Below are 19,880 nucleotides of genomic sequence, written 5' to 3'. Positions count from 1 at the left end.
TTTCCAGCGCCTTCCATAACTTATTGGCGAAGTCTCTTTCATGAATGGATATTTTGCTCTCTACAAAGACATGAGCGAATCATCCCACACGCTTTTACATTCAACCTCACCCAGTCTTTTCATAGACATCTTCTGGTTTTCCTCCAGAACGATATCTAGATCCTGCTGATACAAGCTATCTATTACCTCACTCTGCCACAAGCCAAAATTATTTGGCCATCAAATTTTTCAACATCAATTTTTGCATTTGAAACCGTATCATCTTTACTGGTGCGGATGGGTGTGCGCGGACGGTGATGCCTTGGACGATGAATCCTCGGACAATGATGTCATTTATGCCTTACTCAATTAGCTTGGTAAACAAAGTTCCCAATAACCAAGCTCCACAAATTATATTATTCAATAGCTAACCAACAAATAACAATAGCCCTAGGTAGTAGTAAGTGCTGAAATGATTAAATACATACCAGGAAAATTCCCAGGAAACAATGGAGGGGTCACAAATGGTCCCACTTAAAACCAGTCTCCTAGATTTTATCGTCTTTTGACGAATTTGCTAGACATGCATATAACCATACAAATCATACTCACTGTCCTAAACTAGGCTCGAGTACCAATTGTTATGCAATGGAAACATAAACTCTAACGCTAGCTATGAGATATAATAATAACAAGTAGTAAAGCATAAATAAATAGCCAAAATTAAATGCAAAAATAAGAATACCAGGAATTAACGAGGTTTGGTATTGAAACCTACTCTCGGGCGCTGCAAAGAAAAAATCCACTATCTCCAAAACATTACAAACTTTTGGGCAATACAACAAATACCCAAAACAAAGGGGAGATACAACAAAACTTACAAACTAAAGGGTTCTTAAAGAAAGAACCCTAAAACAAAGAAGTATAATGGAATTACAACTTGGGATGCCAATAACAATGATGGGTCCTTATATATAGGCCCCAAAAGTTTCCCACTTTTCAATCCTAATCAATGTGGGACAAACTAATTTTGGCCTATTACATATAAGTCCCTAACCTTTTCCATTATCATTTCTACCCATATGATTTTGCTAAAAGCCATTTTTCAACAGAGACCACATACAGCCAAAGAAAAAGAGAGAGAAAAAGTATCTGTATGGTCGAATGAAACAACAATATACGATGTTTATACTATACTAGGAATTGGTATTGGTTACTATGATCATGGGCCGAGGGTGAAGAAGAGCTTCTCCATGAAGGCATAGATGTTGAAAGTGAACATCTGAACTACTGGTTTCAATCATTTTATATCCATCTTTAACGACGTTATACCTCAAATATGACTCATCATCAATTGTATAGAAGTCCTCGGCTGATGTCGAATGCTGAGTTTGACTGCGGTTCAGTCCACGGAAGTCTCTTATGGCTTTGAACTCAAATCTTGACTGTAACTACCTGGTTCAGGAATGGAATCTGGGATGGCAGTTTTTCTTCCAGCATGCTTACAGCTTCGGACATGGTTGGCCTTAGTGATGGTGAAGCATTGGTGCACAAGAGAGATATTCTTATATCCTCTCCGCTTCCTCTTTGTTGTATTCTGATCCCAGCTTTGGATCCACTAGCTCCATTATCTTCTCCTTTTGCTGTAACTGACAAGCCTGCAACAAAAAAACCATTAATAATAATTATATAGCCTGCAGAATAGTTGGAGGAATAATGTGATGTATGAAAGTTTCTTACCCAATCTAGAAGACAAGTGCAATCCTCGGCTGGACCTAAATCTTGTTGTTTCTCCCACTAACGATTTCTAATGCTAAAATTCCAAAGCTGATAAACATCTGCTTTGTGGGAAGGAACCCAAAGTGCATATTCTGGTGCATGGATCCTCTGCATATATGTTAAAACAATCTTAAGTGTTTTAGCTGAAACAATAACAAATTAACTTTCAATTTCTTAAGAGAAACATATGGGTAGCCTACATGTTCCTGCAATTCGAGTACTGATATGGGTTTTCTCCTCATCTAGCTTAGCCAATCCAAAGTCAGAATTTTGGGGTTATATCCTTATCAAGCAAAACATTGGTAGTTTAATGTCTCTGTGAACAATTTTGAACCTTGATTCTTCGTGAAGAAAAGCTAAACCTTTAGCTATCCCAAGACAGATCTTCTGTCTAGTGGGCCAGTCCAGTTTCAGTTGACAATTTTCACGGCCTTGAAAAAACAATATATTTCAAGACATATTATTACTAAAGAAGAAGGAAGCATGAATATCTGTACTAGTTTTCAACTTTGTGTTTTATCTTTCTATGCTATTGTCGTCAGTAAGTAATTTGCAGTAAATTAAACTTACCAAACAAAGCACGGGCAAGGCTGTTATTTCCATGTATTCATAAACTAGCAATAGTTGATTCCTTCAATACAACATCCATGAAGCTTCACAAGATTCGGGTGTTGCAGACACGAAATATGCCTATCTCGTTCAAGAATTCCGGTTTCCCTGCTTTGAATTTGAAGAGAGCTGCTTCACAGCAATTATAGTACCATCGGGTAACTGACCCTGCGCAGGAAAAGAAAAGTAAATATTCTTAGCAGATCATTGGAGAAAATCATTTATTAAGAATGAATATCATTGTGGCATTAAAGATAGATTATTAACTTGTAAAAAGGTCCAAAACCACTTCCCCGACCTGTTCGCAGGATCAAAATCGTTAGTGGCAGCTTTAATTTGCTTCAAGGTAAAAGAAATTGTTTGCAGATCTGATCCTTTAGAACATCTGTCGAAAGGTAGAAAGATGAGTTAAAAACTTTCTTCGAAACATGGTTGCAACAAATATCTACAAGATTAAAGAGGACCAAACCATTTTCTTGCGCCTCTTGATTCTGGATAGTGTACTCCAACCAATGATACCCAATGCCAAGATTATGAGACATGATCCGACACCTGCATGATTTCTACAATCTTCTTCTTCTTTGCAGGTTTGTAGTCTGCCCAAGAAAACCCACCAAGAAATTATTAAATCAGAAACATACATAAGGTTAGGCATGAAACTGAACTTATAAATAGATCACTTAAGAATACCATTCTCTTGTAATTAAAATGGATGAACAGGGGAAATGTGAACTCTTTGATTCCAGTGCACGTGTATTTGAGTTAAATAAGACAAAATTTATAATTTCAGCAATATATGGTCTAAGTGTGCATATTCTCACATCTGTTATATGTATTTCTAATGCATAACTGAAGGTAGATTACATTATTGTTCTTTCTTACAACAATAGCATATATATGACATTGTTTGAACAAGATTGTATTAGTGAAATTAGAAGAGGAGAAATCACTCACGGGACACCACAGAAATTGCTGATACGAGGGGGCCATAGACTCCCCTTGAGGAAGGGCCGTAGTCCCTTTGCCAGCCCAATTAAAACGGATCTGTAAAATGTTATCTGGGACGTAGCATATATTTTCTTGTAACTGGCTTCAGAACCCCTGAAGCTTTAGCTTCTATGTCGAAATCCCTCTCAACTAATTGTCCTGCAAAATAAGAATCCGGTGAAACCATTTCAGTATGTCATTTCCTGTAAGGAACCAACTCCAGCTGAACCTATGACCCAAAACTGTTGGCTCCAAGAACATAGCAGCTTGAAACTTAGCCCATGCTTAGAATCATGTGTAGCAAGATACATTGCAAATGGATACGATTGATACTGAAATAAATATCAAACATGCGCCTTCCAAGGCTGCCATATGTGTTGTCATTTTGAACTGAATCTCCGCAAAATATAGACTGACAACATAATTCCGATTTTGTAAGCAAAATCCAAAATAAGTAAGTGAAAGAGGAGCAATGCGAGCATAATGAATAATCTGAAATGTCTGATGATTGCACAGATGATGCAACATAATATTTGTTCTGTTCATCATCATATCTGCGAAGTCTCAGTGCTACTAAATCCCCAACGATCATTTGAATAATATGTGGCAACACCCCATTTGCTCCCATCTCCTTCAAATGTGGTGCCATTCTTTTACATATTTCCCACAACATAATGTAGAAAGAGCGCAGAGCTGTGAAAAAAGAAAATGCGGAAGACCACTCAGCAAGAAGCTTGAAGTTATTGTTAGAAATGAGTTAGAACATTTGTATAGAACAACAGAGATTTATTTGTGTCTTGGATTTCTTAGACATACTTACGTCGATGACATTCGATCAGTCTTGCATGGAAGAACTCCACTTCTAGTTTGAGTAAAGCAAAAAACAGTTAGCATAATAGAGACAACACTTGAGGTCAAGAGCATACTGCCTCGTGAGACTATGAAAACAAATTACATTATTTTAATTCTAAAATATGTTTCCAGAGAAGAACTGTTGCTTTCTTGACAGATTCATCACAAAGCACAGTCAGTAGGGACAATCTTACCGGCCTCTGTCTCACATGGAATATGTGCAAAATGAGACTTTAAAGTTAAATGGATGATGAAATGATGAATATACAAGCAAACTTCTTGATGTATTGATTGCTAAGGCTCACTTAAGCAAAAAGGCCAAAAAAGGGAACTCACAAGTTGTTTGCCACCGAAGAACTTCGAAACAAGTTCAGATCGAATTCCCTAGTAACATAACAAATTATTAAGCAAATATCAGCTCTGGGATCCCAAATCAGAATGTGACACAGAGAAGTAAACACAGTAGATTATTGGTCAATAAAATAGGAGAATGTTCTGGTGCGTTCCGACAAGCACGGTGTTCAAGGGTTGGCTGAGTGAAATATTGTAGGAAAGATCACTGCAAGAAAGAAAAAAAAAAAAAAAACAGAATTGGATATTTCAATATGATAATGAAGCAATTGAGAAAAAAAAACTAATCAAATTCATCTTTGGTTCTAAAAAAATATGAGTACACATAAAAGTTAATAATCTATAAATGATTTCAATTAACTGATTAGTGTATTCACTGTTGTTAACATATATCAGATGCATGTAACAAATATAAATGCTAAAGAAGAACTCAAAGGATTCGAGAGATTGATACACACACAGTAATCCTTTTTGTAAGTTGACTCTGGTATATTCCCACTGAGAAGGTTGCCAGTTGAAGTGATGAAGACCATATCAAGCAGTTAGTGTGCTGGACTTTGTAAAACAAAACTAAAAATCGGAAAATGGCTTTCATTAACTTACATGAATTCAAATCCCAAGAGGAGAAGAAATAGGAAGTCCTCCAGTTATTTTGTTAAAACTGAGATCCCTATTTGAAAACACAAGATATATCATAAAAAGATAAGCATATGGATTTATGCAGTAGAAAATAGATAGAGCAAAAATAGTACTAATAAAATAATACACAATCAATTCTTTAACTAAATACCATTTCGAGTAGGCTAAGTTGTTACATTGTCATACATGCAATACAGAAAGTAAGTTTTCAGTTTTCAGCATATAATCATTGCAAATTGATAGTTTAGTATCTAACGTACTTACAGAACTCTCAGATATTCATTCCCCAGATGTATCCAGGTATTCTTCCCGAAATACTGCAGTTGCCTCAAAGTCCTGGAAACCAATGATAAGATGTGACAATTGTATGGTGACTATTTTACTCCATCTACATGTCTAGAAAATAGGATAGGCATGAACTAAAACTCGTAAGGAGGGTACTGTTGCTAAGATCAGGAAAAGTCTGATTTGTTCCATCTATGTCACTAATCTTACTGTACATAAGAGTGTCAATGTGAACAGATCCTTTCATCAGCACCCATTATAGATTATAGTAAATTAATCTGATAAGTTAATGTATTAAATAATGCATATTCTTGTAGTTGACTAGTTAGAAATATTCAATCACAATGATTTAGATTTTTCAAAAGGGAGACGGATGATGGAATTGGTCCTTTCAGTCCACTACCTTGAATTTCTGCATACCAAAAAATCAAGAACATTCGAGAACCAGAATATGAGTCGAAAATCTTTAGGAAAGTAGATCACTTACAATCTATAAAGTTGCTTCCAGTTTTGTATAAATTCTGGTATGTTCCATTGAAGTTGTTATCATTGATTCTACTGCAATGTGCAACAAGAATGCAGTAAAACTTAATTATCACTTATCAGACAAATTCTGAACTCAATTTACAAAAACGATATGAAAAACTTACAAGTCTATCAAATTTTTCAGCTCAGCAAATTCCGTGGTAAATTTCAGTCAATCTATTGGAGGAAAGTATCCTGCGGCCAAAATTTATGATAACTTCAATAAAAATGAGAAAAAAAAAAAAAAACACAAAATATAAGAACCCCCGTAAATGACTTACAAAGTTCCAAATTAACTAGTTTCCCAAGCTGCGTGGGCAGTTTGAGAATTGGTTTGCTTCAATGTCCCTGGTAAAATAGAAACAATAAGATAGCCAAAGAACATATTGTCTAACTCTAAACAGACTAATCTGGACTATAGCCATTAGATTATTGCTAGAATCCTTTGTGAATTGTGTAACGCAGAGTTCAAACTTCAAAGCTTACAAGTGAGTGAGACTGGTTAAGTTGCCCAAATGGCTCGGAATATTGCCTGATAATCGGTTCCCAGTGAGAGGCGCATTGATAATTTCCAATAGTTGATGAATTCACATATTACACTATTTGGTTAGCATGATCAGACGATATAGATGCAGCTTACATATAGTCAATGCACGAAGCCCATTCGACTGGTATCGGAACATTCAAGTAGTTGTAGGAAAACACTGCAAAACAAACAGAACATTGACATAATTAGTGGTTTCACCTTACCTACTTAAAGATGTCTATTAAGACAAAAAGAGATGCCATGAAAATGAACGAATTAACTCCCACCATTGGATCCTAAATTCCTTTCTGTTCATGCTTCTTCCTTCCTAATTACAAGGGAAAAAAATGTGTATATTTATAAAAAAACATAGTCAGATTTGTTTAGCTCACACTTTAGAGATATTGGGAAGCTGGTTCAGTTCTGGTGGAAGAACTCCAGAAAGGCTGTAACGTTTGAATTCTTGAAGATTGCAAACAAAACATATCCCGAATCAGTTAGTCACACCCTAAAATGCAAAATCAGGTACAAAATCAAACAATTAAAATGATAATTCTGTAGTTTAGAAGATGGTAAATATTCTACTATTTGTCAAAACAACAATGAAATTAAATAATAGAAAATATTGACAGATTGAATTTATAATCTAAAGTGACTTGCCTTTGTAATATTTCCTACAGGATTTATTCCAGAAGGCATTTGCCGATTTCCAAGATAATTTACCCCAGGAAATGGACTTTACTGAAGTGTATACAACAAAAGAGATGGGCAAATATATACAGAGAATAAGAAAACTAAACATGAAATGTGGGGTGTACTATGATCGGGTCCAAGTATGCAAGTAATGTTCGTGGTTAACTCTGTCACAGGCAATTCCTCATGGAGTTCACAAGCAGTATCGGCATCAAAAGTCAGTTAGTAGCTCCCATTGTTTTGACGTTTGATTCAGAACATCAACTACAGCACATCCACAGACAAACACAGCAACAGATAAGCAAACAAATTTGAATTCAAATAGAGGTGTAAACTGAAACAGACTGACTAATGGCGCCCAAGCCAGAGAGATAATATTATACATGATCAACGTTATATCAATAAAACAGCAATAAACTAAGAGAATCTGAAGACTTGATCAAAATGAAGTACAGGATTTTACAGAGAACATAATACTGACAGAAATAACTTATTTTAATCTCTCTTTTCCTGAAAGTTTTATGTTTTTTTATTGAAAACTCAGTCAACATGCTGTACAAAACTATAAAGTTAACATGAACAAGGTGAAATTCAAGCGAAACAGAAAATTGGTAAGAAGAATTTGTCTACCCTGGCTTGAGGCAGCTTAGCAGCTACAAATAGTGTTTCAATACACAACTTAAAGTTACAATCGATACGAGTAAATTCTTGAAGAACATCATTGAAATGAAAAACTCAAGAAAGACGCCTTGAACTCTCAAGCTTTCTTGGCTAAACATGAATACTTTTCATTTTGATCTTTCTTATTTTTATGGCAAAGTAAGAATGATATGAATGAGAACTTCTAAGTAAGAATGTTATGAATGAGAAAATTCCAAAAAATCAATAACAGCCATCCGAGTAAGATATGTGTTAGCTAATATGAATTTGAAGTCTGTTAATTAACTAAATAATTATTGGTGTCGTTTTTCTATGCATTGAAAAATAAAACCGCGTAGAACATAGGATTAGCTGACAAGATTCTGAAAACGATAAGATTCTCAATAGCAGACATGACAAAATAAGCAAGCCGAGATTGGGCTGTATGTGGTCGTTTTCAAATAAGTCAGTTGCAGTATTGAATATGGTTAGCTGCTTTGGAATATCTTTGACAATTAAATAGAAATTCGTATGACGATCCTACCTCTATGCCGGTGGCCGTTGGTGAGGTCCAATGATTGAATGTAACAGTGCAAGTCCTAGGAAAATCCCTCCACGCTAACCGCTACACCAACATCGTGAATTGAAAGTATATATGATTTAAGTTACTGGGGCTGCAGAGAGTCAACTATGGAGTCGTTGGCTTGCGGATTCTGTCACTCTCAGTCTCACACTTAGCCAAAAACAGCCCACTGGAAGAATATTTAGTATGAAAATATGGTCAAAAAAATGGTTAAATGAGACCTGTTAGGGTTCTTGAAGAAGATTCACTATTGTTTTTATCAGTATTTATCAACTCAATTAGACCTCATGGCTGTGACTAAGATTGAATCCAAAAGATTAAGAGGAAAAAATTGGATACATAAACGCTAATGAAAACAACTGTCAAGATTAATTTATGTCTATACTTTTTTTTTTTTTTTTTTTTTTTTTTAATGATCAGAGTGTTCGAGCTAGCTTACGTAACCTCAATCCATTCCTTGAAAACCGGAAACTATCGGTCGGATAAGAATTCGAATGGTTACCCTATTAACAACCGAAGAGGAACCAAACTTAGGAATAATACACCCAAAAATACTTATGCAACACTTGGTCACCAGCCACCGAGGGGTTGGTTAATTTATGTGTATACTTGATTGTGGCAATAAAGATTTCTTCCTCAAAACATCGTAAACAGCATTGAAAACATGAATAAACCTATATTAAGTGAATATGATAATATGATTAGCTAACATTCGACAAATCGGAACACGTAAACATGCAAGTTTAGTCAAATACATTCAGATATATTAAGTGAATATTACCAGATTTTTTAATACAAGTTATTGATCCTTGACCAGTTGCTTACGTTTCTCAATGTAAAACGTAACTTTCAGTATTAACGGACGTTTTTGAACTGTATAAGATACATCTAAGTATGACATTTTTAAATGTATGGATATTTTTCAAAGGGGGCATCATGCATGTAGCTCATGATGAGATTTGTTTATTAATTTTAGGGTTTGTTTAGGAGTTTTTTTTTCCACTTGTTTTGAGGGGTTTTTAATTAGACGGTTTTGAGATATTCTAAAACTATTATTTGCTAAATTTTTATGCACTGGTTTTGATGACTCAAAAAACCCCCAGAAAAGTAATGTATTTTTGAGAGTTTATAAAACGCCCAAATCGGAGTGTTTTGGTTGGTTTTAAAATTTTATTCCACAATACCTTATCCACTATAAAAATATCTTCATTATATCCAAACAAAAAAAAATAACCATATTATGCACATCTAACCATATTAGTATAAATAATTTTAAGCAATCATAAAAAGAAATTAAATAAATAAATTATTGAAATCTCATTTCTAAATGTTTTCTTGGAGAAGTGGAGCTACAATTTTTAATCACTCCAGATACTGCAAAGAATGGCAAAGAAGGATAAAAGAGACTTTATCACATTTGAAATATATAAATACTAATAAGTAAAAAACAAATAAAAAAACCCTTACTTGTAATAGAGAAAAAACAAAACTCCCAAGTACTGGTTGAAGTTGGGGTATTTTTATGAGCATATATGTAAATATATCATTTTAGAATACGGTCAGAACCGTTGAAAAATAAACTCTCAAACACCGTTTGGGTGTTTTAAAAACCCCTACTAAAACCATTCAAAATCGGTACAGTGGTTTAGCCTCACAACCGCTACCATGAAACTCTCAAAGGACCTTTAAGGTTTGAATTAGTAAGTTCAACGTACAGGTGGAATCAATTTGCTTCAACATCAACATGAAGGGACCCAAGCAAGAGTCGCAATCAGAATGCAGAAATGATCCTACTGCAATGTGCAACAAGAATGCAGTAAAACTTAATTATCACTTATCAGACAAATTCTGAACTCAATCTTACAAAAACGATATGAAAAACTTACAAGTCTGTCAAATTTTTCAGCTCAGCAAATTCCGTCGGTAAATTTCCAGTCAATCTATTGGAGGAAAGTCTCCTGCAGCCAAAATTTTATTGATAACTTCAATAAAAATGTTGATAATGAGAAAAAAACAACAAAATATAAGAACCACTGTAAATGACTTACAAAGTTCCCAGATTAACAAGCTTCCCTAGCTGCGCGGGCACTGTTCCTGAGAATTGGTTTGCTTCAATGTCCCTGGTAAAATAGAACAATAAGACAGCCTATAGAACATATTTGTCTAACTCTCAACAGACTAATGTGGACTATAACCATTAGATTATTGCTAGAATCAATTTGTGAATTGTATAGAGTTCAAACTTCAAAACTTACAAGTAAGTGAGACTGATGATGTTGCCCAATTGGCTCGGAATATTGCCTGATAATCGGTTCCCAAAGAGAGAGCTGCATTGATAATTGCCAATAGTTGATGAATTCACATATTCAACTATTTGGTTAGCGAAAAATGCTATCTTTACAAAGACAATATAAAGAGGGCTACAAAGTGATATCAGTAAGAAGGAAAAAACAAAGAAAGAACAGAAAAAGAGAGAAAGAAAGAGAGAAATCATAAAGATCAAGGGTAACAATTGTCTTTGTATGCCCTCTTTGTATTTGTCTTTATAAGACTAGCATTGTTCTTTGGTTAGCATGATATATAAGCCAGATATAGATGCAGCTTACATAAATGTCAATTGCATCGAAGCCCATTCGATTGGTATCGAACCATTCAAGTAGTTGTAGGAAAAATCACTGCAAAACAAACAAGAACATTGACATAATTTAGTGTGTTTCACCTTACCTATTTAGAGATGTCTATTAAAGACAAAACAGACGCCATGAAAATGAAAGAATTGAAGTCCCGCCATTGGATCCTAAATTTCCTTTCTGTTCATGCTTCTTCCTTCCTAATTACAAGGAAAAAAAATGTGTATATTTTTAAAAATACATATTCAGATTTGTTTAGCTCACACTTTAGAGATATTGGGAAGCTGGTTCAGTTCTGGTGGAAGAACTCCAGAAAGGCTGTAACGTTTGAATTCTCTGAAGATTGTAAACAAAACATATCCAGAATCAGTTAGTCACACCCTAAAAATCCAAAATCAGGTACAAAATCAAACAATTAAAATGATAATTCTGTAGTTTAGAAGATGGTAAATATTCTACTATTTTGTCAAAACAACAATGAAATTAAATAATAGAAAATATTGACAGATTGAATTTATAATCTATAAAGTGACTTGCCCTTTAAAATCTGTAATTTAATTATTGTTGTGTATTGAAACTTTTCAGCGGTACCACATTACACAAATGGTTGTTCTTACTTCAATGACCATAAAATCAAAGCAAATTCACATTCTTATATAGGATATTACTACAACTTTGTAATATTTCCTACAGGATTTTTTCCAGAAGGCATTTGCCGATTTCCAAGAACAATTTACCCTAGGAAATGGACTTTACTGAAGTGTATACAACAAAAGAGATGGGCAAATACATACAGAGAATAAGAAAACTAACATTACTGAAATGTGGTGTGTACTATTATCGGGTCCAAGGATGCAAGAAATGTTCCTGGTTAATTCTGTCACAGCCGATTTCTCATGGAATTCACAAGCAGTATCGGCATCAAAATTCCAGTTAGTAGCTCCCATTGTTTTGACGATTTGATTCAGAACATCAACTACAGCACATTCACAGACAAACACAGCAACAGATAAGCAAATCAAATTTCAATTCAAATAGAGGTGTAAATTGAAACAGACTAACTAATGGCGCCCAAGCCTAGAGAAGATAATATTATTATATGATCAACGTTATATAAAATAAAACAGCAATAAATTAAGAGAATCTGAAGACTTGATCAAAATGAAGTACAGGATTTTACAGAGAACATAATACTGACAGTACTACACTTATTTCAATATCTCTCTTTTCCTGAAAGTTCTTATATGTTTTTTATTGAAAACTCAGTCAATATGCTTGTACAAAACTATAAAGTTAACCATGAACAAGGTGAAATTCAAGCGAAACAGAAATTTGGGGAAGAAGAATTTGTCTTACCCTCGGCTTGAGGCAGCTTAGCAGCTACAAATAGTTGTTTCACTACACAACTTAAAGTTAGAATCGATACGAGTAAATTCTTGAAGAACATCATTGAAATTGAAAAACTCAAGAAAGATGCCTTGAACTCTCAAGCTCTTGAAAGTTGAAACTCCCCGTTTCCCTGTCTTTTCTTAGCTAAACATGAATACCATATTTCGTTTTGATCTTTCTTTATATTTTATGGTAAAAGTAAGAATGTTATGAATGAGAAAATTCTAGGTATATTAATGACAAGACAATGAAACTTAAACAACCATCCGAGTAAGATGTTTTGTCTTTCAGCTAATATGAATTTGAAGTCCTGTTAATTAACTAATTAATTTTGGATTTCGTTTTTCTATGCATTAAAAAGTGAAACCGCGTACGAACATAGCATAGCTGACAAGATACTTAACACGATAAGATTTTCAATAGCGGACATGACCAAATAAGCAAAGCCGGGATTGGACGGTATGTTGTCTGGTTTCAATTAAACTCAGTTGTCAGTATTTGAATATTCATTAGTTTTTGGTAACAACGAGTATGGTTGGTTGCTTTGGAAAATCTTTGACGATTAATAGAAATTCGTATGACGATCCTACCTCCATGCCCGGTGGCCGGTTGGTGAGGTGCTATGATTTAAATGTAACAGTGCAAGTCCTAGGAAAACTCCTCCATGCTAACTCCCACACCAACATCTTGAATTGAGAGCTATGATTCAAGTTACTGGGGCTGCAGAGAGTCAACTATGGAGTCCTTGGCTTGCGGATTCTGTCACTCAGTCTCACGCTTAGCCAAAAACACCCCACTGGAAGAATATTTATTATGAAAAATATGGTCAAAAATTGTGTTAAATGAGACCTGTTAGGGGTTCTTGAAGAAGATTCACTATTGTTTTGATCAGTATTTAGCAACTCAATTAGACCTCATGGCGTGTGACTAGATTTGAATCCAAAAGATTAAGAGGAAAAAATTGCATATCCAATAACGCTAATGAAAACAACTGTTAGATTAATTTATGTCTATACTTTTTTTTTTTTAGATTAATTTATGTCTATACTTTTTTTTTTTTAATGATCAGGAGTGTCCGAGCTAGCTTACGTACACCTCAATCAATTCCTTGAAAACCGAAAACTATCGGTCGGATAAGAATTCAAATGGTTACCCTATTAACAATTGAAGAGGAACTCAAACTTAGGAATAATACACCCAAAAATACTTATGCAACCACTTGGTCACCCAGCCACCGAGGGGTTGGTTAATTTATGTGTATACTTGATTGTGGCAATCAAGATTTCTTCCTCAAAACATCGTAAACAGCATTGAAAACATGAATAAACCTATATGATTACCTAACATTCGACAAGTCTACCAGTTTGAATATTCTTTTTACTGCACAAATCGGAACACGTAAACATGCAATTTTAGTCAAATACATTCAGATATATTAAGTGAATATTACCCAGATTTCATTTTTAATACAAGTTATTGATCCTTGACCAGTTGGCTTACGTTTCTCAATGTAAACACGTAACTTTCAGTATTAAACGGACGTTTTTGAACTGTATAAGATCGTGTCTAAGCATTGACTTTTTTAACTGTATGGATATTTTTCAAAGGGTGCATGTAGCTCATGATGAGATTTTGTTCATTAATTTTAGGGTTTGCTTGGGAGTTTTATTTCCACTTATTTTGAGGAGTTTTTAATTAGACTGATTTGAGATGTTTTAAAACTATTATTTGCTAATTTTTTTATGCACTGGTTTTAACTGGCTCAAAAAAACCCCAGAACCAAGTAGTGTATTTTTTAAAGTTTATAAAACGCCCCAAATCAGGATGTTTTGGTTAGTTTTAAAATTTTATTCTACAAATATCTTATCCGCTATAAAACTATCTCAATTATATCCAAACAAAAAAATTTAACCATATTATGCGCATCTCCAACCATATTAAATATTAAATAATTTTTAAGTAATCATAAAAAAAAAAAAAAATTATTGAAATCTCATTTCTAAATGTTTTCTTGGAGAAGTAGAGCTAAAATTTTTCAATCACTCCAGATGCTGCAAAGAATGGCAAAGAAGGATAAGGAGATTTTATCATATTTGAAATTATAAAATACTAATAAGTAGAAAACAAATAAAAAAAAAAAACCCTTACCTTGTAATAGAAAAAACAAAACTCCCAAGTACTGGTTGAAGTTGGAGTATTTTTATGAGCATATATGTAAATTTATCATTTTAAAATACGGTCAGAACCGTTGGAAAATAAACTCTCAAACACAAATTGGATGTTTTAAAAACCCCTACTAAAAACCATTCAAAATTGTTATAGTGGTTTAGCCTCGTAACCGCTACCATGAAACTCCCAAACGAACCCTAAGGTTTGAATTTGTAAGTTCAATGTACGGGTGGAATCAATTTTGCTTCAACATCAACATGAAAGGACCCAAGCAAGAGTCGCAAACTCAAAATGCACAAAAGTTAAAAAAAAAAAAAAAAAAAAAAAAAAAAAAAAGCACCTGATCAGAGAGAGCATTCCGTCTTGCTTGTGAAGAATGCAACTCAATCAACTATGTTGTGCCTAATTTCGTGGCAATCAGATGTGTGCCAGGCGTCTTGAAGGTGTGTCGAAGGCTAATGGCCTGAATCCTCTCACGTGTCGTCTCGTCAGCGCTTGTCTTCTCTCACCAAGTGATTACTGTTAAAAGCATGAGTTAAGCTACCATTAGCATGGCCCGGCTTGTTACAAGCATGGAGATTATTGACTTAGATCCTAATTAAGGGGGTTATGCATGCAAGCAACCGCGTAACACCCACTCTCAACCACTGTCAGATAAGTCAAGTATAAAAGGAGTCCACGTCCTCCGTTCTAGGGGATTATAGTATTAGTAAAGTCCAAGAGAAAAAATACATTGACCTATTTCAGAGAGTGTTTAGAGAGAATAAGTCGCGAGAGCCAAATGTCCTTCATTTATCTCGCGAACTTCCCTTTGTAACCTCATTTGATCCTGTAACACTAATCAATAATAGCACAATAGCAAATATAGGTTTGGTTTCTATACCACTGAACCACTATAAAAAAAAATTTGGTCTTTACTTTATTACGTTGTTTTTAGCGACCTTGCTGGTTACCAGTAACCACATATACATCTTACCTGGTCCCTTCCAAGGCCGACTGGATTTCTATAATTGGTATGAATTATCGCATCAACAAATTGCAATTAGTTTGCTGATTCAATGACGTTCATTGACTTCTATTGACTAATTAATATGAAGAGAAAACCCTTTTTTTTCTAGAAATGGAGTATACCCTGCACACATGAGGAATGAGAAAGCAGAGGATGAATGCAACCCCAACACTTCAACAAAATTCTCATATACCAACCCAAAGATTGTTCACGTTGTTGACTGACAATCAAATAATCAAATATACAAAAATCTCATTTACTCCTTTTCTCTTTTAACTCACAATGTCACATAGGGGTGGTAAACGATTCGAGCAGCTCGGTGAGCCGGCTCGACTTGACTCAAGTCAAGCTCGTCCAAAGCTTGACTCGGTTGTAATCGAGTTAGCTCAGCTCAATTCGTGAATATTTTGTGAGCCGAGTTCAATCAATGCTCTACTCGGCTCGGCTCGAACGGCTCGCGAGCCAAATCTGGCTCGAAAAGAAAGGGTTGATATAGAGGGTTTTTTAAACTATGGGGCTTTAAATTGTAATTTGCATTACTTAATATTTGAAAAATTAACAAATCCCCCCTATAAACATTTGTAGAAAACAGGATCTCTTCCCCCATTTATTGAAAATCCCTAAACGTGAAAAAAAAAAAAAATCACCCAATCCAGCACCACGCTGTCGTCATCGCCATCTTATTGTTGTCGTGCTCATGTTGCTCACTGTTCCTGTCGTCAGCCGTTTTGTTGGAGGTGATTAAGAATTGGGTACTGACCATCCCTTAGAGGTGACTGCCTCAACCTAGCTCTGTCTCTTCTATGGACATTCATATGACCACCAAGACCTTGAGTAGATCTAAATTGCTTTTGCAGAAGCTACATGTTATTGACGAAATCAGAGAAATTGGGGAAGAAGTACATCGTTTGTTATTAATTACTTTGAGAACTTACAACACTTATATGGTATTGTTACTAACAATTAATTGCAGTAAAAAATTAACTAAACTCTAGTCAACTAGCTATAACACTTTAGAACTCAACTTAACTAACTATTACAACACTGTAAAGTACTTTATTATTTTGGATAGGATTTATAGGATAGTCTCCTACAATGAAATTTATTCATCTTCCAATGAATATGTCTATCACGCTTAGAAACTAAATATAAAAGAAAGCATTGTAGATGACTTACAAAGTTTCCAAGTTAACTAACTTCCCAAGCACTGCAGGGACTTCCCCGGAGAATTGGTTTGCTTCAAGGTCCCTGTTANTATGCACGCTCTTTTAGTGGCTAATAAGCCGATTCGAATTCGGCTCGTTAAGCCGGCTCGAGAACCAAACTCGAATCCTCTCTCTCTTTTAACGAGTTCGAGCCCAGCCAGAAAATCAGCGGCTCGTATGGCTCGACTCGAACTCAAACTCGTCTCTCAATTGATCGAGCCGAACTCGTTTAGCCAAAAACTCGGCTCGGCTCGACTTGATAGCAGGCCTAGTTTAACCTCTAAAAATAATATAAATATAAATATTGAGATTAAGATCACATTTTCAGAACCGTACAATAAATGCCAATCAATGGGGTTACTAAAACACCCCCAAATTAAAAAAATAAAAAAGCATCCATAACAGACAGTAAAGTTAAAGAAAGCATTTGAAGAATTCCCACTCCACTGCCAAAATGTATTGACCAAAGGCGTATAATTCCGGCAAATGGAGTCAAGCATCTTGGAGTCAGTGGGTACTGAGATCATCGGAGTGATGTCTCCGGTGTCTCTTTGCATGCTTCTTGTTGTTCTTTTAGTTTATTCCCTCTCTTCTTCCAATCCCCTTTCTGACCCTCCAATTCGCACCGCCGCCAATCTCGTCTACATCGAAAACCCCCAAGATTCCACCTCCCAGAAGCTCGAAGGCGCCCTCCTCAATGCCCTTGTCTTCGTTGTTCTCATTGCCATAGTCACCTTCTTGCTTGTCATCCTTTATTACTACAATTTCACCAACTTCTTGAAGAATTACATGCGCTTCTCCGCCTTTTTCGTGTTGGGTATCTTTTTTTCTCCAATTACTCTTTTCCTTGTATTTTATTTGATTGCCCAATTTCAGTTTTATTTCGTTATTTTCAATATCTGAGAATGTGTTTGGTATGATATTGTGAAATGATAGTTTTTAGGATTATATTCGAAAACATTGCTACTCATTTGGGATTTCGTAAAGTTTTTCGTATTCCTTGTACTATTATCCAGAATGAAAAGCTGTATTTGAAATAGTTTTAGGATTATATTCAAAAAAATTCAATTCAGTCAGACTGATGGTGAAGTATTATTGTGTTCCATGTTAGGTAAACTGGGTGGTTCGATCTTTTTAATATGTCTGTTCTTTCACAATCATTTTAATATCTGAAAATGTGTTTGGTATGATATTATGAAATGACAATTTCCAAAAAAAATCAATTCATTTAGGTTTTCGTAAAGTTTTTCGAATCCCTTGTATGATCATCCAGAAGGAAAAACTGATTTTGAAGCATTATTGTGTTCCTTGTTAGGTACAATGGGTGGTTCGATCTTTTTGTCAATCGTTCAGCATTATTCGATACCTGTTGATTCTATAACGTGTTTTGTGCTGCTTTTTAATTTTACTGTTGTGGGTGTGTTGTCGGTGTTTTCCGGTGGGATACCCATTGTGTTGAGGCAAGGGTATATGGTGTGCTTGGGAATTATTGTGGCAGCGTGGTTTACGAAGTTGCCTGAGTGGACTACGTGGGCTTTGTTGGTGGCATTAGCTGTTTATGATTTGGTTGCAGTTTTGGCACCTGGTGGCCCACTTAAGTTGTTGGTGGAGTTGGCCTCAAGCCGGGATGAGGAACTTCCTGCTTTGGTTTATGAAGCTCGGCCAGCTGTTTCAAATAGTGTGAGAAACCGAAGGTCTGGCGTGGGGCACTTGGTTGGTGGGGTTTCGGATTCTGGGTCTTTGGAGTTGCAAGCTGTGTCTAGGGACAATGTGGATCGTAGAGAAAACCGTGGGAATCCTGAGTATACTGTGGTGAATGCTGATAGTTTTGGGAGTGTGGAACATGAAAGGAATGACGATGCAGTGGAGATGTTGCCGTTGGTGGGTCATTTGAGGGAAGGATATGGATCAAGTAGTGGTTCATCATCCGAGTATTCAACATTGGTTGTCAATAGGGAAAATGAGATTGTTGTGGAGGAGGAGATGTCACCTCTTGTTGATTTGATGGGGTTGGGGGAGCCGACAGGGAGGGATGCCTTGGAGGATGGTGTGGCAGCGAGTAGAGGTATCAAACTTGGTCTTGGAGACTTTGTTTTCTACAGTGTTCTTGTGGGGAGGGCTGCAATGTATGATTTGATGACTGTATATGCTTGTTATCTGGCAATTATTTCTGGACTTGGGTGTACTCTGATTTTGCTGTCTGTGTGCCGTCAAGCTCTTCCTGCCCTCCCCATATCCATTACATTGGGTATCCTATTTTACTTCTTGACTCGATTGTTGATGGAACCTTTTGTTGTTGGTGCAGCAACGAACTTGATAATGTTTTGATTCTTAATTTTTTTGAAACAAATTACAGTGCTTAAAGAAATGACAATTTTGTAGACATAAGTTTTGTATACATAGTGGAAATTGTTCCTACATGATTGACCTTTCATCAGCGCTCGTGTAAGCTTCTCCTGATTTGGGTTGTGACCAGATAGTACAGCATATCGAAGACAATCTGGTAACTAGCCTTTTGGGCCTTATATAAAATTTAGAGCTGATGATAGAGATGTTGAAATTAAGATACATATATTTTATTTTATTTACATAGGAAACACATTTTAATATACATATTTATGGTGTACTTTCAATAGAAGAGTCAATTCACCTTCATTCACTAATGTCGATACTTCTATTAATTGCTTGAACTATATGCATTTGCTTACAACTGTCTTGTTACTTTTACTATTCTTGAAGCTGCTCATTTGTTATGTGCACTATTTAACAATATAGATCTTTCATATGGCATATATTGTTCACCACTTTTATTCTAAAAGATGTAAATGTTATATGTGAATTCATTTTTTCTTTAAGTTGCTTAGTTCAGAAATATGCGAGTTGTAGAGTGGAGAAGCATATAAACCTACGGAGTGAGGTGTGAATGTTTCAGTTCACAACTAACCTTAAAATAACATATTAACTGACAGACTCTAGATTAGCCCGGCTCAGCAAGGTTTGCTTCACAAGAAGCAGTCCTTTTAAAACAACA

At 35.3% G+C, this 19,880-nt stretch overlaps 1 protein-coding gene across 1 annotated transcript; it reads left to right on the top strand.

Annotated features, from left to right (window-relative positions):
• The first annotated feature begins 17,312 nt into the window (after window positions 1–17,312).
• Window positions 17,313–19,494, top strand: LOC116122758 (presenilin-like protein At1g08700). Its single transcript, XM_031408570.1, has 2 exons — window positions 17,313–17,666; window positions 18,165–19,494. The coding sequence occupies exons 1-2, from the start codon at window positions 17,336–17,338 to the stop codon at window positions 19,175–19,177; spliced, it is 1,344 nt and encodes a 447-aa protein (XP_031264430.1). The 5' UTR covers window positions 17,313–17,335; the 3' UTR covers window positions 19,178–19,494.
• Window positions 19,495–19,880: the final 386 nt, after the last annotated feature.

Source organism: Pistacia vera, unplaced genomic scaffold (assembly GCF_008641045.1).
Source record: "Pistacia vera cultivar Batoury unplaced genomic scaffold, PisVer_v2 Contig137, whole genome shotgun sequence".
NCBI classification, from domain to species: Eukaryota; Viridiplantae; Streptophyta; class Magnoliopsida; order Sapindales; family Anacardiaceae; genus Pistacia; species Pistacia vera.
Note: the sequence above shows the minus strand (reverse complement) of the source record. Positions and strands in the feature narration are given on the sequence as shown.

Coding starts and splice junctions, on each gene's coding strand:
- LOC116122758 (XM_031408570.1), top strand. CDS start 17,336: ATGGAGTCAAGCATCTTGGAGTCAGTGGGTACTGAGATCATCGGAGTG. Junction 17,667..18,164: donor CTCCGCCTTTTTCGTGTTGG/GTATCTTTTTTT, acceptor GTTCCTTGTTAG/GTACAATGGGTGGTTCGATC.